The sequence below is a fragment of the Cydia fagiglandana genome, chromosome 16 (genome assembly GCF_963556715.1).
Source record: "Cydia fagiglandana chromosome 16, ilCydFagi1.1, whole genome shotgun sequence".
NCBI classification, from domain to species: Eukaryota; Metazoa; Arthropoda; class Insecta; order Lepidoptera; family Tortricidae; genus Cydia; species Cydia fagiglandana.
Window position 1 is genome coordinate 4,051,696 of NC_085947.1, and position 25,353 is coordinate 4,077,048.

Here is a 25,353-nt window from a genome sequence, read left to right on the forward strand (position 1 = left end):
TTTGACGTGAACTCCAAATTAAAAATCATGGACCAGATATACCTATAGAAGAGCTGTTTTTTTTCTTATTATTACAAGTATATTTTCGCGGAACCCCAACAGAGGCTTTGCGGAACCCTAGGGTTCCGCGGAACACACTTAGAGAATGGCTGCTCTATGCATAACAGATCCACATAATTTTTACTCAGTGCGGATATGATGGTCGTTCTTGTGTACGTGACAGCGTGATAAAACGGCATCATTCGCTTCTTTCAAAATTGCGAGACCTACGAACGCGTTTTCTATAAATTCAGGTTTCATGAATGAATGAAGAATGAATGATACATTGTATTGTATTAGAGGTTACATAATACTACCAGTAGTATTGTTCGGAATATAAGGAGCACACGGGAAGCAGACGAGGGACTAGCCGAGATTACGAATGAGCAACACCAAGTTATGATATGAGTCTGTATTAATCGTAATAAATTAACACACAACTATATCTAGTTTTTATATGATTGAATACATTAAAATAAAAGAGGTTTGTAAAAGTTATAAAGGCTGAGTAAAACATAAAATAATTAAAATAAATGGGACGACACAATCTTACAACCGCATTGGGCTGAGGGCAGCGACAAAGAGGAAACCACAGATACAAAATCTTTTTACCCCTAATGTACGGCATAGATTACACAATCTTTAACACGCCTCCTTATGCTGTACATTGGATAATCTTACAACATGATAGAATATTGAACAAGTATACTGAACAACATGAAATCTAACTAGTACTGTGACTCTAAAACATAACAAGTAACAACAGCTATGGATGCGAGTTTTCAGTTATGCATTTTAGTTTCAAACCTTTTACAAATTTTAGATGCTTTTGCACACACAATGGTTTTGTAAGCACATCGGCTATCATTTCATCAGTACACAAGTATTTAACACTAATATTCCCTTCATGTATCAAATCTTTAACAAAATGGTACCGCAAGTCTATATGTTTAGTTTTTCTATGGGAATACTCCTTGACTAACAACAATTTCTGTGCACTTTGATTGTCATTGAATACATTGACATTAAATTGTTTATCAATAATTTCCGACAAGAAATTCTTAATAAAACATATGTCCTTGCAAACATCAGAAATACAAAGAAACTCACTTTCTGTACTAGAAAGAGCGACACATCGCTGTTTTCTGGCTTCCCAGTTGATGACACAATTACCAAGTTTAACTACAAAACCAGTATACGACTTGCGGTCAGTTATGTCATTAGCCCAATCGGCGTCCGCAAAAGCGTTTATTTCAAAGTTCTTATCTTTTTCGAAATAAAGGCCATAATTGATAGTACCGGCTAAGTACCTTAATACCCGCTTTGCAGTCCGCCAATGGCTTTCATCAAAACATGTACTGAATTGACTTAACTGGCTACACGCGTATGAAATGTCTGGGCGAGTACAAACGGACAAAAACATAAGCGAGCCTAGTAGTTGCCTATACTGATAAACATTGTCATCTAAATGCTTGTTGGACTTTTCTAATTTATAATTTACAGGTAATGGAGTTGACACTGGTTTACACTCAGACATGTTGTAGCGCTCAAGCAGCCTCTTAATATAATCATGCTGATCTAGAACAGTTACATTATTGTACTTAGTAACATTCATGCCTAAACAATTTTTTAAAGTACCAAGATGGCGTATTTCAAAGTGCTGTTTTAGCAATGATGTAACTGTCTCGATACAATTATTGTGAAAAACATAAAAATCATCTACAAATAAGGCTATAATTATGTACTCAGTCTCATTTTTCTTAACATACACACATGGTTCGCATTTACTTTGCAAGAATCCGTTTTTAGCAAGCAATGTGTGTATTTTAATGTTCCACATCCGGCTTGCTTGTTTCAAGCCATATATACATTTTTTAAGCAAACATACCTTATTATTATTCGATTGGAAACCAGTTGGCTGCTCCATGTAGATTTTTTCAGTTAACTCACCATTTAGAAAAGCTGTGGTGACGTCAATATGGTCCATGCACAGATCCAACTGATTTGCAATTGCAAATAAAATTCTTAGGGTGGAATGCCTAACCACAGGCGAATAAGTATCAGAGTAATCTATTCCTTCTTTTTGACTATACCCACATGCAACAAGTCTTGCTTTATACCTATTTAAATTACCTGTGGAGTCGTATTTTTTCTTAAAAACCCATTTGTTTTTCACAATATTAACATTCTTTGGACGATCTACCAACTCCCACACATTATTTTTGACCATCGAGCCCAACTCAACCTCCATGGCACCATACCACTCGTCTTTTTCAGGTGAACTCATGGCGTCGCGGAAAGTAAGTGGCTCTTGCGATGAACTTGCTGTAGCCATCAGAGAATCAATATGGAAATCATTATACCTTTCAGGAAATATACCTCGCGTACTCCGCACTGGCCTAGAGTTGGTTGGAACAGCAGACTCTTCTACTTCCGCCAACATTGGCTCGTAATCTGAAGATGCAGAGGGTTGCAGTGGTGAGGTGACAGGGCTAGACAGCACCACAGCCTCGCCGCTATCCTCAGTGGCGTCTTCAGTTGTGCGATACAGCTCAGACAGGGGTGATTGCACTGGTGTGCTTGCCGCCTTCTCTGAAACAGTTATAGAGTCCCGATTAGGTGAATTATAATTTACATGATCCTCATGGCTGTTTAGAGGGTTAAGATTATTATCACAATCATTATTACCTACACTAATATCACAGTTATTGTTTAAAATATTATTGCAGCAAGTATTATTCCCTCTATTATCATTTTTTAAATTATCATTAATTAAATTATCAAAAATAATAAAATTTGCTCTTTTCGCCTCAGCATTTGCATGTAATAGATTGCTCCCTATAAATTTGTCCTCAAGGAACACAACACTTCTAGAATAAATAACCCTTTTAGGGTTAACTGGATCTATTAAGCGATATCCCTTGCACGTTTCACCATATCCTACAAAAATATGCTGTTTTGCCTTAGCATCCAGCTTGCGTCTCTTTTGATTAGGCACATGAGAGTATGCTACACAGCCAAAAACACGTAAATGACTAAGATCTAACTTATCAGATCCGGTCCATTCGCATTCAGGAATTCCACCCGATAATGCACTGGTAGGCGACCTATTTTTTAAATAAATGGCCGTCATAACAGCCTCGCCCCAGTAGCGATCAGGTAACTGAGAATCCTGTAACATAGCTCGAGCTTTTTCAAAAATCGTACGATTTGCTCTCTCACTGACACCATTTTGAGAAGGAGAATAAGGACAAGTAGTTTGGTGAATTATTCCTGCCTTTTTAAGGTAATCGGACAAAGTTTTATTGCAATATTCAGTACCCTGGTCAGTACGTAATACTTTAATACGCAATCCAGTTTGATTTTCTACTAAGGTTTTAAAATTAACAAAATGAGAACTCACCTCAGACTTGTTCTTCAGTAGATAGCCAAAGGTGCGTCTTGACTTGTCGTCGGTGAATGTCAGCAAATACCGAGCTCCGCCCCAGCTGGGTACATGAACCGGTCCGGCGATGTCACTATGCACCAGGTCCAGAAGGTTAGCAGCACGCCCCGCACTTGACCGCGGAAACGATGTTTCACACATCTTCCCGGTAAGGCAGGCGATGCACTGTGCAGGAATGCCGTCTTCAGCCTGAAATACGACACTACACTTATTCCCTCCACCTAATACCGACATACCTTGCTTGTTCAAATGACCAAGACGCTTATGCATAATAGAGTAAGGCACAGCGTCAGCAGCATTGGCACTCATGGATCCTTGCCCATGCAGGGACATAGAGTTGCCTAATTGGGGGTCAGGTCGAGTTTGCTCATCCACTTTCAACTTATAGAGCCCATCTTGTTTATTAATAGTTAAAACCTTATTGCCTGTGATTTGACAAGAGCTATAGATATTGCAATAATTATTAGAAAACACTACAACATAACCATTTTTTGTAATTTCACTGACAGACATTAAATTTTTCGCTAAATTAGGCACATATAGCACATTATTTAGAGTCAATTCAGGTGATATAAAAGTCTTACCAATAACTTCACTATTAAGTTGCTGTCCATTGGCTACTGTGATCACACATTTCTTGCTTTTAGTTTCATGAAGAAGAGACAAGTCACCAGCCATGTGACTGGACGCTCCACTGTCGAGCACATATTCATTAGAATGTGTTGCCGAGTATGCAGAAGCAAACATGGTGTGTTCCTGTCCAGTTTTCCTTGCTTCTTCTCGTTTCTTCTTAAAACAGCGGTTTGCGGAGTGGCCCTTTTTCTGACAGTAAGTACATAAGTTATTGTTGCTTTTCTTCTTCCTGTTAGCCATGAAGGCTAGGTTGTCTGTAGTGTTACTTTGGCTTCGTCTGTGATCTTCTTGAAGTAGTCTAGTCCGGACCACCTCACTTGATAAGGTGCCGCTGAGGTTAGCCGCTTCAAGGCTGGACACTAGTATGTTGAATTCTTCTGGCAAGCCCGACAGCAGGATTTCAGCTGTCTCTGCATCGTCGATAACCTTCCCGATATCGGCTAGCTGCGTGACGAGCTTAAGGACACCTTCGATGTAATCCGACATGCCCGCAAAGTGACCGTATTCTACTCTATGTAATTTGCGTAATAAAAGTACTCGCCTGTACAGTCCTTTGTCTTCGAAAGTATCGGATAATGACTTCCACGCATCCTTAGCGGTCGTCGCATTCCGCACGATTTGGTAAAGGTGTGGCTCACATGACAGGCAAATTTTTGCTAAAGCCCGTCCATCTTTGGTAGTGTCCGTGTCTGTGCCATCGACGCAGCCCCATAAACCATCAAGAGTAAGCACCATCTTCACAGCGAATTTCCAATTGATCCAATTGTCCAAGCCTTTCAGTTTCTCTAAGGTGGACATTGAGGTTATGTTACATGTGCTCGTCCCTGGTTGCGCCATTGTCGTAACTCGGGTAATCTGGGAATATCTCAACGCCTTTTAGCTTTTCTGCAGCTTTTGTGCCTAGGCCCTGAACCTGTTCGGAATATAAGGAGCACACGGGAAGCAGACGAGGGACTAGCCGAGATTACGAATGAGCAACACCAAGTTATGATATGAGTCTGTATTAATCGTAATAAATTAACACACAACTATATCTAGTTTTTATATGATTGAATACATTAAAATAAAAGAGGTTTGTAAAAGTTATAAAGGCTGAGTAAAACATAAAATAATTAAAATAAATGGGACGACACAATCTTACAACCGCATTGGGCTGAGGGCAGCGACAAAGAGGAAACCACAGATACAAAATCTTTTTACCCCTAATGTACGGCATAGATTACACAATCTTTAACAAGTATATATATTCGGTTCGCAAAAGGCTCCCAAAATCACTAAACATAGTAATTATATATTATTAGTTCGTAAGGACCACTTGCGCGTTTCAGGGTTAGCCAACTAACTCGGAATTAACCGTATAAACTCTGAGTTAACAGTACAGTTTAACCCTGTATAAACGGTTAACTCCGAGTTAGTGGCTAACCCTAGAACGTGCAAGTGAACCTAATGTGAACAAACGAATGAGGCGTTCTCTCTTGGCTAAGACTTTCCCGACATATGTGGACACGGAATCGGCAAAATCCGATAGAAAAAAGCTTTATGCCCGCGCAATAAGAGCGAAAAAGTCGTTCGGCTCGGCTCGCATCGGTCGTCGCCTGCCGATGCCGACGCATCGACGGCTTTTTCGCTAATTATTGCGCGGGCATAATGCCTTTTCCTATCGGCTGTAGCCGAATGCGCGTCGATATATCTGGGGAGACCCTAAGTTCCCACTGTTCCCAATTATTGACACATGTACCCGACCTTGGGCGCAGTCTCAGGATTGCTTCTAACCCTGGCGAGGTACCGGTCATAGTAACCGCCGCCGTGGCCAAGACGGCTGCCTGATCTGCTGAATGCCAACCCTGGAGCGATAATGAGATCCAGGCCTCCTGAAACACAGAAAAGTTGTACTTGTAGTTGTTGTATTGAATGTAGTAAAGTTACCCCCTCTAAACCGTCACGTCTAATGGCTCCTCTACACGATGGGCCAACGCCGGCTACTCCAAGTGACACAGCCATGCGGTAGAATGAGATAGCAATATCACTTGTTCCCTCTAATGCGTCCCTTGGAGTGGCCGGCGTTGGCCCATCGTGTAGAGGAGCCATAAGGCAATCCTTCCTCTTTATCTTAGCGCTTCCCTGAACATCTTTAAGGAGCCTAGGGTTTTAGCAACCGAATGCCAACATCGTTGAAGACAATGGTATTTACGAAAGCTTCTGCCCTTTAACCTTCCGATTTTATGTTGAGAATGTTGGGATAAGTCCGGATTTTCGAGGATGCTTTCCGTCACATCGACAGATGAAATATTTTCAACATAAGTTCTAAGAAGCTCACGGGTTTGGAAATCTGCTTTACTGTCTATGGTAGGAACAAAGTTACCTGACTCTAAAGCGTCGTCCCTGGCGGCATCCTTTTTGTGCTGAGCGATTCCGTGCTTGGTTACATCCATGCTGGCTTCGTCTCCTGCTTCCACTCGCAGCATCTTCATGTGGCCTCCAGCGTACTGAGGCACGAAGGCCGTCCCTTTAAGATATAACACTTTATAAAAATATGAAGATTCTGTAACTCTCAATATAGGTCAAACACAAAGAATAACTAAAACCCCTCAAGCCGAATGGTCCCTATCTCCCTATCTCCTAAAAAAATGCTGGGATAACGCGAGGAAGAATAGGAATTCTTCCTCGCGTTATCCCAGCATTTTTTTCCACGGCTGATGGGAGCCTGGGGTCCGCTTGACAACTAATATTAAGAATTGACGTAGGCATTTCGTTTTTACGAAAGCAATTGCCATCTGACCTTCCAACTTAGAGAGGAATCTAGGTCTTATTGGGGTCCCTAACTCCCTGACAGTTTATTTTTATATGGAGTAGCTGTCACGCGGCACATGGAGATGGCGGGAAAAGCTCTTGAGTAGTTGACGGACCTTAGGGGTTAATTGCACAAAAGATCTCTATGGGTCGAACTCGAATTGTATCCGCAAGGGCCCCCGAAAACGATAAGATAAGATAAGCTGTCACGTAAAATGTTCCGCACATCTCCACCTCAGTGGAACCAGGCGTGCCTCACTCCGCGATTTCGTCGCTTTGCTACAGGTAGCTAGAAGCGCTGGTGGCCTAGCGGTAAGAGCGTGCGACTTGCAATCTGGAGGTCGCGGGTTCAAACCCCGGCTCGTACCAATGAGTTTTTCGGAACTTATGTACGAAATATCATTTGATATTTACCAGTCGCATTTCGGTGAAGGAAAACATCGTGAGGAAACCGGAATAATCCCAATAAGGCCTAGTTTACCCTCTGGGTTGGAAGGTCAGATGGCAGTCGCTTTCGTAAAACTAGTGCCTACGTCAAATCATGGGATTAGTTGTCAAGCGGACCCCAGGCTCCCATGAGCCGTGGCAGAATGCCGGGATAACACGAGGAAGAAGGGAAGAAGGGGCTACAGGTAGCTAAAAGTACATCCGTTCCACACCAATTTTGCCGCGCGTGGCGCTGTCGCCACCTAGCGGCAATATCTATCCAGATCGTAACAGACGCGTTTTGTTAGAGAGTGAGTCTTCGTACCTAGTACTATTATTTATTCTGAGGTGGAACTGGATAAACAGCTTAAGGGCCACCCCACATCTAGTGCATGTCTTTCGAGCGTCGGCGTCTACAACTCTATGGCCGCTGCTCGATGCAACGTCGACGCAACTGCGCAGCGATGTAATTTTCCATAGCGCTGACCAGACGCCGGCGCTCGAAAGACGCTAGATGTGGCGTGGCCCTAAGCCGCAGCGATATATCTGATGACATGACTGACCCTTGGCCTTAACGTGCTGCAGCAGCGGCGAGGTGTCCACCTCCTGGTCTGTGCTCATGTACAGCGCGATCCGTTTCGACGACTTGTACCAGGGGTGGTTGATAACCTGCAAATTATAGTTCTATATTAGCATAGAGTACGGATATGAAATAAGGAAATATAAGATGAGAAAGCTGCTGTTTGTTAACGCAGAAAATAGGTTTACTTATAGTAGCATTCCATGAAATTGTCTACCGTTTGTCCCGTACAAATGCGAATTTTGTGAAGATTTGCAGGCATAAGAGTTTCCAGCATGGTCATCATTATCGCGGCGGCTGCCATCACTGCAAGGAAGGTAGTAGGATCTTCCATCCGCATACTCTCCGACAGTAGAGCAGTCTTAATGGCCCTAAAATGCCATATAATCACATCCAAACTTATACACGAATGCCACAAACGACTAATGGAGGTATGTCAGAACAATAAGATCACCTTACAATGGATCAAAGGACACAGTGGATCCCGAGGCAACGACATCGCGGACGAGCTCGCCAGACAAGGATCGGCTATTGGCCCGGAACCGATCCTCCTGATACCGTTTAGTAAGGTACGCTCAATGCTGCTGGCACGTACAGGGAAACTACACACAGAACACTGGCTAAACCAAGCTAGATGCAGACAGGCCAAGCAAGCCATTCCTAGCATGAACGGTAAGCTCACAAGGTCGCTCCTTCAACTAGGAAAGGTTCGACTGAGTATGGTAACCAGTGTCATAACAGGTCATGGACTTTTTAACAAACATCTTTTTATAACAGGTGTCACAGACAGTCCCCTATGCCGTGGGTGCATGGAGAAAGAAGAAACAGCCTCTCAAGTGGTGTTGGAATGCAGCGGATTGGCCCCATACAGGGCAAAACATCTCGGATCCCCGAGAGAACTCCCCGAGGTCCTACTCAACATCAAAGGTTTGATAGGATTCCTCGAGGAGCTGGGCTGGCAAGACTTGTCCACCCCCTATCACGCAAAATAGGCGCAAGACGTCGAGTTGCGGAAAATCGCCCGTACTACAATACAATACAATACAAGAGTTTTCTTTTCTATGACAAATGGTCAAAAATATGCACAGAAAAAAAAATACGTTTGTAATACGGGACAGCCCGTGGAATGCTCCTATACTGCATTTTAGTATTATAAAACAAAATTTAAAACTAAGTACAAAGAACTCTTCAATCCACAGCACACGACTCGACTGGTTTTTGTGAAGACGTTCACGTGATGATAAAGAGCCTAATACTTTTTCGTAGACCCTAATAGTATCCGTATCGTTTCCACCGGGCATTGTGTAAATCTAGTCTTTCGGCTGTTAATCAGAAATTCGTAATGGTACTCTCACACTGGCAGCTATATAACATGACTTACGTGATATAACATTACCTATGTGATAGGGACAACATAATATAACACTGTCAATACTATCATGTTATCCGTGTCACACGATGTTATATAACTTCCAGTATGGGAGCACCATAGAAAGAAAAGAAAAGAAAAGAAAAGAAAATATTTATTAGTAACATCGTTACAAGTCGGTTTGTAAATTTGCATTTAAAGCATTATAGTTATAACTAATATATTATTATAAGTATTAGTGTATAAATAACATCAGCATTAATGTAGATACTCGTATTACAAATTGTACATATATTTTATACATTTATTTATTATTTACTACTTAATTCATTTACATCATAAAATTGCGCCTGCAGGAGCCATTTTTTAAGTTTGCTTTTAAATACATGTGAGGAAGGTGCATCCCTGATACTTTCCGGTAGCTTACTGTATATTAGAGGGCCGAGGACGTAGACTGATCGTTTGGATTTCGCGAGCTTGCGGGGTACGGGGGCAAGCTGGCCCGCGTTTTTATTGCTACGCAGACTATATTTTGTGTTAGCTGATTTAGTTGCAAACTCTTTGCTATTATTGTGCGTAAATATTGCCACATTTTGGATTAATAAAGATGGAAGTGTTAGTATGCTAAATTGTCGAAAGTACTCGCGAGCAGAGACATCGTCAGGGACACCTGCTATCGCCCGAACAGCTCGCTTTTGGAGTACAAATACCCTGTGCCAGTCTGCTGCTGTAGCCCAAAGTTCGGTACCGTACGTGATATACGCGTGTACTGTGGCAAAGTAGCAGCTCCTGACGACATCTCTGGTCGCAGTACTAGCGAGACGCTTCAGCGCGTAGCACGCGCTCCCTAGCTTGGCGCACAGGTGGTCGATGTGCGCGTCCCACCGTAACCCGCTGTCTATAGTGAAACCCAAAAGTTTTGTTTCGGTTACCTGCTGGACAGCGTCATCACCGGCGCACACCGTCGATGGTTGGATCGCGTGACCGTTAAGCCTAAACTTCATCCAGAAAGTCTTACTTTTGTTGAGGGCCAACCCGTTCGCGTTAAACCATTGGCTCAGTTGGTGGAGGGTACTGTTGACGTTTGTTTCCAATTGTTCGTGGGATGCGCCTGTGACGACAGCTGTCACGTCATCAGCGTACATATAAATGTTGGGGCCCTTTATGATCTGTGGGAGGTCATTGAGGAGAATACTGAATAGGGTATTCGAGAGGCACGAGCCTTGAGGTACCCCGAGTAGGCATTTCATTTCCTCTGACCGAACGCGACCGCCATCACCTACGACCACTTGGCATCTATCGGACATAAAAGACATAAGTAATGCTAGTGCCGGCCCACGGACACCATAGTGCCCTAGTTTGCGCGCGATAAGGCGGTGGTCGGCGGTATCGAACGCGCGCGAGAGGTCGCAGCACACCACGGCCACCTGCAGCGCGGCCTCTCGCGCGCTCAGCACGTCCCACACCACCTCGCGCACCAGGTCGGTAGTTGAGCGCCCGTGACGGTATGCGAACTGTCTATCTGACAACGTATTTTGTGGTATCCAGAACGATAATAGCCTATTGTTAAGCCCGACTTCTAATAATTTACTGATGGCGGGTACCAGCGATATGGGGCGGTACGAGTTTAGGGCCGCTTTGGAGCCTTTTCCTTTGTATAGCGGAGTGACTTTTACTTTTTTGAGGCTCACCGGTATTACAGCTTGACGAATACAGGTATTATATAACTCTGTAAGTACATAAGACAGCGCTGGGCCCACGTACTGAAGAATGCTGGCTGATATTTCGTAAATATCAGTGCTATTTTTTGGAGCAATGTGTATGCGAAGTATGGACTCCACTTCGTTAGGCGAGAAAGGTTTAAATCTCAAGGAGCGATCACATTCGGCAATATTGTTCGATATTGCTGACATCGAGTAGTCAGTATCGGGCGCGGGCGCGCCGCACTTAGTAGCAGCTGTTATAAATTCCGTATTTAGTGCGTCGACCGCGAGTTTCTTCGATGTAAATTTAAGCCCGTGATCGTCCCTTACGATTTCCGTGTAGTCCATACGCTCGCGGCACTTACGACCCAGCTCTTTGTTAATAACTCCCCACATACTTTTACATTTATTAGAGGCGTTACTTATAAGTTCGCTGTAATACTCAGTACGTTTACGTTTTAACATAGCATTATATTTAGATGTTAAGGTGCGACACCGATCGGCAATATACGTTTCAAGAGGAAATTTTTCTTTTAAATCGGCTATGTCGTGAATAAGAAGTTTAAGATTCAATATTTCTATATCAATCCAAGGACATTTATTCAAACTCTGGTTTGATATTTTTTTGGGAAAACATATTTCAAAATTGTAAATTAATAAGTTAATTAATGTGGCTGATAAAGACCTACAGTCTCCTTGGCTGTTTGCGACGACCTCCGGCCAGTCAATTGATTCTATTGCAGTAAAAAAACATCTTTTGTTGTTGGAGTTAATAATACGTCTAGGTATAGATGCATATTTTGCGGGCGAATTGTTTACAAGTGTTATCTTTTGCGCCGAGTGGTCGCTCAGGTGAGTGCTTACGTAATCGCTATACACACGGTCGGTACAAATATTCGAATATACGTGGTCTAATAAAGTCGACCTGTTATTCTGTGTTCTAGTCGGGAAATCTATGTGTTGACTAAAGTTCTGGCATGATAATACCTTAATAATACCTTTTCATACACCACCCTGGATTGCCTTTTCTTCTCCTCAGCGGAGAGGGCTGCGATGCGCGAGGAAATCTCATTGCGCAGGAGCATCTTGGCGGGGTTGGGCGTGCCGGGGGCCATTGTGGACTGGGAATAAAAAGTGTGGTTATGTAATAAGTTTTGGGTAATATGCCGCCCCTTGGGTAGTTAATGTGGTTTTGGGATATGTGGATCCGTAGACGAACTAAAGTCACCGACATAGCCCACCGGATTAGCAAGCTGAAGTGGCAATGGGCAGGCCACATTGCACGCAGAGAAGATGGTCGATGGGGTCGAAAAGTGCTCGAGTGGAGACCACGGACTAGCAAGTGCAGCGTAGGATGTCCACCCACAAGATGGACAGATGACCTTGTTAAGGTCGCTGGAAGACGCTGGATGCGGGTCGCTTCCAACCGGCACGTACGGAGGTCCAAGGGGGACGCCTATGTTCAGCAGTGGACGTCTATAAAAGGCTGAGATGATGATGATGATGAATGTGTCGCCCCAAGGCCCAAGGAGGCGTCTATAGATTGATAGATAGATAGCGTTTATTGGTAAAAAGTAATATTTTACATGTCAACAGCTTAGATATATTTATTTATTTAATTATTTATTATACTAGAAGTTACAACTTTATTGTTACATACAATGCTCCACAAAACTACATTTAGTTTGACTGTGGAGTCTCAGTATACTATAATACTATACTTAATTAAATTTAAAAATTAGAATAGGTTTACATTCGTAGTTGAAATAGGTAGGTATATCATGAATACACTATAGGGTAAGACATCCCCTATAGAGTATTCAGGAGATACCTTTTTAGACTGATTTTAAATCTATTTATTTTGGGCTCTTTTACTATATCCGTGGGCAAAGTGTTCAGTAAATAGGGTAAACGTTTCTTTAGTGTCCTATCGCCATAATAATTATACACCCTAGGTACTTCATATTTGCCCGCAGTTAGTGCTCTGGTATTATGACTATGATTGACTAGATCCCTGTGTTCCTGGCTGCCATGACTGTTTACAGCTAACATATATTTGAGTTTTAATCCCACTGGTAAAATTTTACATACTTTAAATAATTGTCTATAGTCAGATTTGCAACTGTGTTTTATCTTTTTATTAACTAGTAACTTTAGAAAACGAATTTGTAACATTTCTAATTTATCTATGTTAGTTTTAAACGTGAGGCCATAGCAGTCAAGACCGTAACTAATAATAGACTCTACTAAAGAAGTATAAATACATTTCAACGTGCTAACAGGAACTTTAAAACTAAGATGGTAAAATATGCTTAAAAGTATTCTTAATTTATTACTAATGTAATCTACATGAGTCGTCCAGGAGAAATTTTCGTCGATTTTCATGCCAAGATATGTAAAACTATTAACTCTTTCTATGGGCTGACATTTACAAGTTCCGGAGTTATTAATACTATGAAAACATTGGAAGTTCCGGAGTTATTAATACTATGAAAACATTTATAGTTCATCAGTATTTACACTATACTTATACAATGCAGTTAACTTTTGTAGAGCAACTTTACAACAAGGTAACATTAGGTTAACTTACCTAGTTAGTCTAGTTACTTGTTACTTACTCATGCGCAGTTTGCTGCACAAAAGTTAACTCATTGACATACCGGGTGTGGCCTGTAACACGAGCAAATAATTAAAACATAGATTGTACTCCTCAAACGGTGACACTTTTGTTCAACAACTTTTAAAAATTATGAAGTATTTAGACTCCCTATTTTTCATACAAAATAAATATTATCTTCAATGGACGCCATATCATTGTGATTGACGTTGCTTGTCACGCCTTACATAACAAAATTCTCAATACATTGCGTCTTAGAATAAACTTTAAAGTGTATTAAAAATCAAACCGCAAGTTATTTTTAAAAGTCGCTGAACAAATGTTGGGCAGTATGACGAGTACAGCCTACAGTTTAATATTTTGCTCAAATTATAGGCCACACCCGGTATATCTAGAACGGGCCTTACGGGCACTAAGAATGGTGCTCAGCGGTGTCACTCACCAATTCGAGCCAATCGTGCAGTCTAACGCAACTAGTTGCAACCAATAGCGCGCATGATGCGAACTCATCAACCAATCGCGTTGTAGCGGTGTCACACCGCTGCACTGAGCGGCTACCGCGAAAACCGAAATTCGCAAATTGCGGGGATCTTTCTCTTTTATTCCAACGAAGGCGTAATTAGAGTGACAGAGAAAAATCCCCGCAATTTGCGAACTTCGATTTTCGCGGTTATAGCCCTGGCGGCGTAGCATGGTCGCGTTTTTATCCCTTGTCACCATATCTGTCACGTTCCAACAAGTATGTAAGTGCGAAAGGGACGCGCATAGTGATAGTCGATAAAAATGGAACCGTGCTGCGCCCGCTGGTCCCATTCATGCCCCATTATTATTACCCGTAAGGCCAGTCCTGAGATATACGTCAATGTTGTGAAGCAACTTTGCAACATGGTAAAGTTGCACAGTTTGCTCCACAAAAGTTAACTGCGGTGTTAACCTTACACTTGCCTTAATACCTTGCGGTGTTCATTTGTGATTTGTGTTTTGTACAATAAAGAGTTTATACATACATACATACAGTGGCAACTTGGCAAGGCATATACAAGGTGTTACACCAGCTACTGAAAGTGGGTTGGGCACACGTTGTATAAGTCATACTGAGCAACTTTTGCTATGGAACCAACCCCGAAATCGCGAAAAAATAATTGACTTTCCCATACATTATGGCTGGCTGATGTTGATATCTTCTATGGGAGTGTCAATTTTTTTATCGCAATTCGGGGTTAGTCCCATAGTAAAAGATGCTCAGTATGACCTATACCTACAACGAGTACCCACCCCATTTTCAGTGGCTGATGTAACGCGTTGTAGATCAAAATGCCGATGACTGGCAACCAGCGGAGTATTGTAGAAACCGGTAGGTACGGATGATGGCGTATCATAGTCATAGTCATAATCTCTATTCATAAACAATACTTACTTATTTTTAAATTAATAGAAAAATAATCTAGGAATATATCAAAGGTACAACTAATCAAATAAATATACTTAAGTCTGAATTTTACTAGGGCAGTCACCGACAGACGAAAAATATAATTTACCCAACTATATATATTAAATTTTTAATGCAACTGCATTTTACAATATTAACACTACTCGCACATTTCTTGAAGTATACGTAGGTATGAAAAAATAAATAAAATCACGAACAGTTTCTGTAAAATGAAATTGAACTATGTAGGTAAGGAGTAAGCATCTACTTACATATTTTAATTTCGAAAATATATTTACTCAGTAAAACGAATGCATTTTATTTAAAAATAAAATTATAATTATTTTATGCGTGTGGGATTTTTTTTTTAATACGTAACGTAATAATTTTAGAAACAACCAAATGCAATTTTACAGTACCTAGGTAGGTATTTACCAAAATTCAAAACCGCGTACGTAACATTTTTTTATTAGACCGAATGAATCATGATTGAACGAAATGCATGACGTTTTATTTTTTACTATTTTTGACATTAAATATATTATTATAAATATGATCCCACTAAACAGTAACGACATTTCTATACTTCGTTTTTTTTAGCATTAGAAATAAGGTAAACAATCTTGATGTGTCTTTTTATTGAAAAACACGTTTAAAAAATAAGTCACGGCAAATATGTAAAAATTATGAATCTAATACGATCATTTATATTCTTCTGCTTTCATAAGTAATAGTTACTGATTTTTAAAAAGCGTATTTCAATTAAAAGACATGTCAAGATCGCTTACCTTCTTGCAAGTTCTTTCTAATGCTAAAAAAAACGAACTATAGTAGCGAAATTTATTCTTTATAGTAAATCTCAGACGCCTCACTTACTAATTATACTGATATGATAACATTAAAAATGTTGTCTAAAGAGTAGAGTGAAAACTTCTTATTTTTATCATAAACCAGTTTTAAGATTGCTTTATCAACATTGTGTTAACCGGTTAATACCGGTATAATTACTGTTTACTGCAATGTTAGGTTAGTGAAAAGTAAATTGAAAAATTAACCGATTCACTCACCAGTAGCTAGATCCCGCTACCACAGTTATACACTGCAACAGTAACACTGTTTGTATTCATCTGCCAATGATAAAACGATACGGCATGGAACCAAAACAGTCACGCAATATGCTCGTGTTCAACGCTTTGATAACCGCGCCATCTAGCTAAGGCCTCTCGAACTAGTGTGAACTCACTTTGACGAGATTTTATCAACTTAGCTCGCACGTGTTGCTAAATGAAGTTGAAATGTGAAGTTGTTTTACAGCGGCTACAGGTGGCTGAAGTGTACGATATCTATAGTGATAAGCCAGATTTTGTGAGTTATTACTTATTAGGTTAACGCAGCGGACTCTGATTGTAGCTTTTGCATTTTCGTTGCTGTTCCAACTATATCTTTACCCACTTAAACATATAGGTATCTATCTGCTATCGCAAATACAAGCACACTAATTAGTAGTAATTTTTGATATAGTAGTTATTTAAAATTATGAATATAGCAGTTCCATTGTATAACATAGTTGTTTAATAACCCTTCGTGTCCTCATGTATGCCAGTGTTGTTTGAAACGCACACGTCGTCTTCAGGCAAGACGCAAAAGGAACTAAGTTCATGGAAAATTTCTTTTACATAAATCTTTTCAGAATTATCAACGTAGTCGTTATCGCTCGCTACATACTTTGCACGAGTAAAAGGAAGCATCTTGCATGACCGCGCTAATCTCAAAAGGCACCGAACCGATTTAAGAGGATTTCGCCATTCTAGCTTATTTGTACCCGGGATTCCAGCGTTAAAAACAAAGTTTAAGATGAAGTCGATTCGTTAAAAATAAAGTACAAAAGGAAAGATGTCTGCGATACTAATGAAAAATTCGGAGTCCGTAAGAAATACTCTAAAAGTAGGTAGGCAGGTTTATAAATTATTATTGGAAATGTATACAATTTAGGGCTTGAAAATGTTGTCAAATGAGATACCGACCTACATAGGCTACCTACAAAGTTATTGTTTCATTATTGGAGAATCGAGAAAGTAAACTGGATAGGTATATAATCAATATACCTATCCATTCAAATTTTACATTTTAAAAAAATATATAAATCTGACGATAATTAGAATATAAAATAAATATTACAAGTAATTAGGTATAAACGAAAGGGCGTTAATGACGGCAAAAAATAAGTTAAAAGACGTTATGCCAAGTCGAGATAGTTTAAGAACATTAAAAATACATTACGGCACTATCTTCAATTTATATATCCTGTTGAGGAAGGTATTTTCTCGAGGTATCACATAAAATCTGCTCCCAGATGATAAGTATATCATGTCCGTTCCAAGGTTTCTCAGAGCTCCCTGGCATTTTTTATCGAGATTGGGTCAAGAGAGCCGTAAAGAGTGAGAAGGGACTCACACGTTTTCGGATTTATATGTATGAAGCGTCGTGTGAACACTTATCCTATTGCATGAAGTGGCTCTTTTGTATGCTTCTGTCAAATTTGTTTTATCTGTGTAAGAACACTTTACGTATTTTTAAATTTATACGACTTCTTGTTCGTAAGTTCTATAAAACTTCCAGTTCTTCTAGTGTTCGTTTTGCATAAAATTGCTCGTCAAAGTACCGAGGCCACTTAGAAGTTGACTTAGCGGAAAATTTCCGCATGATTTGCAGAGAGATGTCTAGACTATTTAGTTTCCTTAAATTTATTGATCTGAATGAGGTCTTCTGAGAGTTGTCTGATTTCGTGGTAAAATTGAACCTTCACAAAATAATATAGGTATATAATATATGCTGTCTAAACTTTTCTATGATAATATATCCATACGCTGTTTGAGTAGATCATAATTATGTCTTCAAGTTATTATTATTATCAGTTATTAGCCTTATCTTGGCGGTTAATACGGTTATGGTAATTAGTTTTCTCCACGACGTGAGGTTTTAAGTGGACAGGTTTGAACAGCGCGTTTCAGAATGCTATGGTAAGAAAATTGCAAAATTATGGGCGACAAAGCTTTCTAAAATAGGGTTATTTCAAGTTGGTACTGTTAGCAGTAAAATATACCGGAATTAAATTCCCTTCAAAGTCTTCCAACCTTTACGATTGAATTCATTAAGTTTTAAGTCAGACTAAAATGAAATGTAGACGCTGATTTTATTAACAAAGGGAGGACCGAATAGAAATTCATAAATTGTAATAAATCGGCGTAATCAAGATTGCTACACTTACTAATTTGTAAAACGTTCACAATTGGGTAGGTAAAGTTTTTTGAAGATAGGCAAATTATATTTTTTTCCGATAGTATTCATTACAGCAATCACGGAAATGCAGCTCTTTTATTTTTATTTCATTTTATTGATTAAATATAATTTTTTAAATGATCGATATGACGTTTGTGAGGTGGAATGGCAGATCCCAATAATTCCTTTGCGCGTCGTAAATGGTACGAGATAGAAAAAAAAACGATGTCAACTGTCAGTGTCACTTAGCTCTCATTCCCGAAAAATAACGGACAAGCCTCATGTTACCTTGCGAATTGCTATTAATGTTATCATTGAGATTTTCGACGACCTCAGCACGACCCACGGACTTCTGATTCCCCACGACATCTGCGCGTATTTGGACAAAGATTGAATTTACTTTCGATAACTTGGCACTGCATAATTATTGGACAACGTTTTCTTCCCCACCCCTACACGACGGCCCCTGCGCTGACCCTTGGACAGAGTTTTGCAAGAAAAATAAGCGAGTTCATACGAGATTGCGAGCAGATTCTACAAATTTAAAATTATTATCATAACAGTGATAAGCACAATGCCGTTGAATTAGAGGAGCAATGGCCGTACAGGAGTACGTATCCGTGAAATACATAGGTACATAAAACTATCTTCACTTGTGTTTTGATTTTTATTATTAAATTGCCATGAGCTGTTAAGTTCGTAAACAAGAAATCGGTCTAATTTTTTCTAACAATTTCAACCATCTGTTAGTTTTGTGTGGTTATCCTCATTTTATGAATGTTGTTCTTATTTTCAGGTGGATGTAAACATTCATTGGCGGTATTATACTGATGGCTAATTAGAACCATTGAGCCATGACATACTTCCTTGCAGTGTTATTCGGCTAAGCCTCGAGCATCCTGTGAATCTGAAGGATATAATTATTTCCATAAAAAAGAGCAATCGAATTAGGACCAAGATATCCCGAGAATCTAAAGACATTTTATAAAAAATGCAATAAAATGAAAATGGGAGACTCTCTTATTTTAACAATGTTACAAGATCATGACAATGTTATGGTCTATACTTATTAAAATTTTAAAACCAACATGTCTTTATCTTTGACTTGAAAATGTACAAATGATTTGGGTTAAGTTTTATGAAATGCAACTTATGCTAAAAATCTATTATTATTATATGTCAAATTATCGTGAACTCGATGTTGCTTAAGGCGTATCCAGATAAGTCAATTTTTCGCCAATCTGATTAAATTGCCCGATCGAATCGGGACGTACGGACGCAAACGCCAATTTGGCTCGCCGAATTCAACCGCCGATAATGACCGATAAAATGAGGTGCGGACACAAGAACACCAATTTGTGAGGCTAGTATTTTCGTTATGGGGCATTTTTTCAATTTAAATGTCTCTAATATCACCATAAATCTAAAATTGGAGATTGACGCCAATTTCATTTCTGATCAAATCGACCGATTTTATCAGTCCCGTCTGGATACCGCTTTAGCACCGCGAAAGGGCGCTGCGCGGTGCGCGCGGATTGACGCATGCGCGTACCGTATGCTTAGTATCTATGGTAATATAATTTAAAAAAATATGCAAATAAAAGGCGGCAAAGTTTATTCGTTGTGCAATACTCAATAAGTTACCGCTTGTTATTTTAATACTCGTAATAAACAAAATGAGTTCAAGTGACGAAAACGACCTGGAATAGACGGCACACCGCCTCATTTGAAAGCAGAAGCAAACTTAATAATGAATAACTAGCTTCCTGCTAAGTCCAGGGACAAATACAACAGGACTTACGACATGCTCATGCTGTGGAAGGACACAAGAAGGACAGCCAAAACGCAAGAAACACCTACTCTGAAAGTGGTTTTTAGCGTATTTCTGTGACCAAGTGAAAACTAAAAAGCCATCTACATTTAATATAAATTAAGAATATGCGTTGTTTTTTTAATTGTATTCGCGTCACTTTACCCCTATTAAATACGCTTTACTAAATTGAATTTGTTTTATTTCCTCACATAATTTGAGAATAGTGCTTACTATGTATACCTCAATGGAAGCAAAAATGTAGTATTTTTGCGAGTTGATACACTTGCTACTTGTGTATAGTGGCAAATGTATTAAACCCGCAATCAACACTAATCAATATGTAAACAGGCCCCAACGTGAAGCACATTTACCCTACAGACATACTTATCCATATTGACCATATTTGAACCTTTCAACTCTCTTCAAGGGCACGCCACACAGCGTGATCCTATATCTTACTGTTGTAATGTTAATGCTTAAGGATAATAATTTGTGGATTTATAAAATAAAACGAAACGGAATTTACTGGATTTATATTATATTATTTTGGATTTATATTATAAGTTTTCTAAAGTACAGTCGCCATCAGATATATTGGTGCAGCTAGGGTGCTCATAAATATCTGAACACGCCTCTATTATCAGGGCGTGCGTGTTCAGATATTGTGAACACCTTGCCGAGCCCATATATAATAGCCAATAACGACCTAGTTATAAGACTATTACAATCTTAATCATCATGTATGTATAATACAACAATCACGTTTATATAGTCCTCACAAACGTATAAGTTACCATTTTGGCCAATATATCTTCAAAGTTTGGCACCGAATCGCTGTTAAAGACTTTGGTGTGCTCAAATACGCTGAATTTGGAAAGTAACGTCTGTACTTCCTACAAGACGGTACGACGCACTTTTGAGTTCATCTCTGTAATATTCTATTTCCATTCGAACGTTTCCGGGATCGTCTCCATCTATTGTGTTGATACTGAAATCCAAAGTGACTCGTGTAGCAGTCCAAGAGTCGTGGTGAAGGCGTTAATGAAAATGTTCTCCAAGAAGCAGTGCCAAGTAGTCGAAAGCAATCGTTATCATTATCAAAATATCCGTGTTGATCGTGCTAGGGACGTTAAAAATACTTATTCTAGAAATCACACCGACATCCAATTACAAGAAAACACAAATGTTTCGTCCGTGGTTTCGTCCGACCATTATTTTCCAATTATTTGCAAGTTATTTTCCAAGAATGACACTGACAGTTGACATCGATTTTTTTTCTATCTCGGCCCATTTACTGCGCGCAAAGGAATTAATTACTCGAGTCTGCCATTTCACCTCACAAACGTCATATCGATCATTTAAAAAATTATATTTAATCAATAAAATGATATAAAAATAAAAGAGCTGCATTTCCGTGATCGCTATAATGAATACTATCGGGAAAAAATATAATTTGCCTATCTTCAAAAAACTTTACCTACCCAATTGGCTTTGAGTCTTAATGTTATGAATTAATTTGCATTTATAATTTTATTTTGATATTTAGATGTTTGTTTGTTTCTTAGATTGTTTGGATAATTTTCACTGGCATTCTATGGTATAAATTTATTTACTGTAATTTCGTTCTATTCATGTTTGAATAAAAACAAGCTATTTTAAATATAAATAAATAATTTACAGACATATTGTATTTAAATTCTTCATCTATTTCAGCAGAAGCATAAATCGTATAGAAATTATTTTAAAGCCTGACAACAGTTTATTTAACCCTGAGATAGTGTAGCTGCAAACAGCTTACTTATGGCAGTTATGGCAATAATGTGCGTACGTCATGTATAGTCGGGGTAGTGGGCATTGGCTTCATGTTGATACTCGTATAATGTCAGAAACATTGCTTACAGAGAATTCGGTTTTTTCAATTTACCTATTCGTCAAAATCGGATTCTAAATATTCAATATTTATATATTCTTCATTTTCTGACTCTGATGAAGTCTGATTTTCATCAGATATTGTGCCGCTTTCAGGAACACCAACCTCGATTATAAAACGTTCAGTCTCCAATTCGATTATAGGACCTTTATATTCCTATAATCGTCTTCAATTTTTTTAACATGGTCACAGCAATTGCTCTAATTTTCTTGAGTTACTTCCTATACGATACGATAACCAGTTCAATACAACCGCACTATAAAACGTCAATACCGGTCATGTCAACAACTAATTTTAAAACATTATTTATTGGAATGCTATGTAATCCTTCGTCTTTTTTAAGCTGTAAGTATATGATTGCATTCAATACAATTTTTTTCGCATCTTTGGAATATTTTTTTGGTATTTTTGTAATAAAATCGTTTATATTTGAATATATTCGTAGATATTTTCTATTTGTTTACATCGATGACATTCGATGACATCCAACGTTCGTTGTCAAAGAGTACTTGTTGCCAGTAAAATAAATTAGTACCATTGAAAATCCGCAAAATGGCGAGGGTCAAATAAACTGTTGTCAGGCTTTATATTTGAGTCATTTCTAACATGCGTTAAAATACTGATATACTTACTAAATCTACTTAGAGAAAATACGGTAGTAGAGATAGTATTCCATTAATGGGTGCAACCGTTCCAGCGCTCCATTTGCCTGAAAGTATCGTTCGTACAATTAATAGAGCACATGCTGCTTTTATGAGGGTGTTTAATTGGACTTTAACTGCCGCCGTTGTCGCATTCATTCTGTTCGATTACCTATATAACCATGTGCATCCATTTTATACAATATCGATTGTTTGTTATTTAAATAGAACTCTATTATGTTTGCTTTCGCTTGCTCTTCATCGCTTTATGTTATACGAACTCTATTTCGTATTTTTTTTTATATAAACGACTGTATCGTGTTGTCGACAACATGACGACATGTACTAGATAGTGGTTAGAAAAAGGAAAATTACGATTATAATCGTAAATGTTTCTTATTCCAATTTTGTTCACTCCGAAATCAAGCAATGTTACTATCCGGTATCCGGCCGGATAGTAGGTCACTATCCGGTATCCGGCCAGATAGTAGGTCACTATCCGGTATCCGGCCGGATGCTAAAATAATGGCCAGATAGGCCGAATACCGGAAAGTAACATCTCTAACTGCAACAGGTTTACATAAGAATTCTAATAAGATCTGCGGGGATAATAATTAGTAGCATAAGCTAGTTAATCTACATAAATTATTTAGCAGAAGCAATTAAAGCAATTACACTTACAAATTACAGGGATACAGAAAAAGCCGCAAAATACTCCAACTAATGATATTAATGCGCAATTAAGCCCATAGGGCCGTGTTTATACAACAGACCAATGTATAATTCAGTGTATGTATACTAATATGCTGTGGAATTTGTAGAAACAGATTTTCTAGAATCTATTGTAATCATCTACATCTAGATACGCGATATACCGCGTTTCTAGATGTAGATGATTCTACCTATATTTCTTTAATTTCTATCGCAATTTTCCTTTTTCTAACCACTATCTAGTACATGTCGTCATGTTGTCGACAACACGATACAGTCGTTTATTTAAAAAAAAATACGAAATAGAGTTCGTATAACATAAAGCGATGAAGAGCAAGCGAAAGCAAACATAATAGAGTTCTATTTAAATAACAAACAATCGATATTGTATAAAATGGATGCACATGGTTATATAGGTAATCGAACAGAATGAATGCGACAACGGCGGCAGTTAAAGTCCAATTAAACACCCTCATAAAAGCAGCATGTGCTCTATTAATTGTACGAACGATACTTTCAGGCAAATGGAGCGCTGGAACGGTTGCACCCATTATTGGAATACTATCTCTAGCTCTACTAATGTATTTTCTCTAAGTAGGTTTTAGTAAGTACATTAGTATTTTAACGCGTGTTAGAAATTACTCAAATATAAAGAAATACGACACACGATTCAAAGAAACACACGACATACGATATAAAGAAGATACGATTTATGCTTCTGCTGAAATAGATGAAGAATTTGAATACAATATGTCTGTAAATTATTTATTTATATTTAAAATAGCTTAGTTTTAAAAATGAATAGAACGAAATTACAGTAAATAAATTTATACAATAGAATGCCAGTGAAAATTATCCAAACAATCTAAGAAACAAACAAACATCTAAATATCAAAATAAAATTATAAATGCAAATTAATTCAAAACATTAAGACTCAAAGCCAATTGTGAACGTTTTACAAATTAGTAAGTGTAGAAATCTTGATTACGCCGATTTATTAAAATTTATGAATTTCTATTCGGTCCTCCCTTTGTTAATAAAATCAGCGTCTACATTTCATTTTAGTCTGACTTAAAACTTAATGAATTCAATCGTAAAGGTTGGAAGACTTGGAAGGGAATTTAATTCCGGTATATTTTACTGCTAACAGTACCAACTTGAAATAACCCTATTTTAGAAAGCTTTGTCGCCCATAATTTTGCAAATTTCTTACCATAGCATTCTGAAACGCGCTGTTCAAACCTGTCTACTTAAAACTTCACGACGTGGAGAAAACTAATTACCATAACCGTATTAACCGCCAAGATAAGGCTAATAACTGATAATAACTTAAAGAGATAATTATGATCTACTCAAATAGCGTATGGATATGTTATCAAAGAAAAGTTAAGGCAGCATATATTATATACCTATATTATTTTGTGAAGGTTCAATTTTACCACGAAATCAGACAACTCTCAGAAGACCTCATTCAGATCAATAAATTTAAGGAAACTAAATAGTCTAGACATCTCTCTGCAAATCATGCGGAAATTTTCCGCTAAGTCAACTTCTAAGTGGACTCGGTACTTTGACGAGCAATTTTATGCAAAACGAACACTAGAAGAACTGGAAGTTTTATAGAACTTACGAACAAGAAGTCGTATAAATTTAAATACATACGTTAAGTGTTCTTACACAGATAAAAAATCTGCATGCCTGATTCTGTAATTCCGTAACTATACTTATTACAAATTAGTAATTAGAAACAAGCTTAAAATTTCAATTTTTTTACGAAGTGTTTGACAGAAGCATACAAAAGATTTAGCCACTTCATGCAATAGGTGTTCACACACCACGCTTCATACATATAAATCCGAAAACGTGTGAGTCCCTTCTCACTCTTTACGGCTCTCTTGACCCAATCTCGATAAAAAATGCCAGGGGGCCCGGAGAAACCTTGGAACG

General features: G+C 38.6%; 1 protein-coding gene across 1 annotated transcript in view; it reads right to left on the reverse strand.

The window, feature by feature from the left end:
• Window positions 1-25,353, reverse strand: part of LOC134671776 (5-formyltetrahydrofolate cyclo-ligase-like) — an 82,917-nt gene that overhangs the window by 1,215 nt on the left and 56,349 nt on the right. Inside the window, exons 2-5 of the mRNA XM_063529606.1 lie at window positions 11,984-12,106; window positions 7,897-8,002; window positions 6,480-6,623; window positions 5,861-5,988 (exon numbers count right to left, since the gene is read on the reverse strand). Coding sequence (XP_063385676.1) covers window positions 5,861-5,988; window positions 6,480-6,623; window positions 7,897-8,002; window positions 11,984-12,106 — 501 coding nt within the window. The remainder of the gene's footprint in view (window positions 1-5,860; window positions 5,989-6,479; window positions 6,624-7,896; window positions 8,003-11,983; window positions 12,107-25,353) is intronic.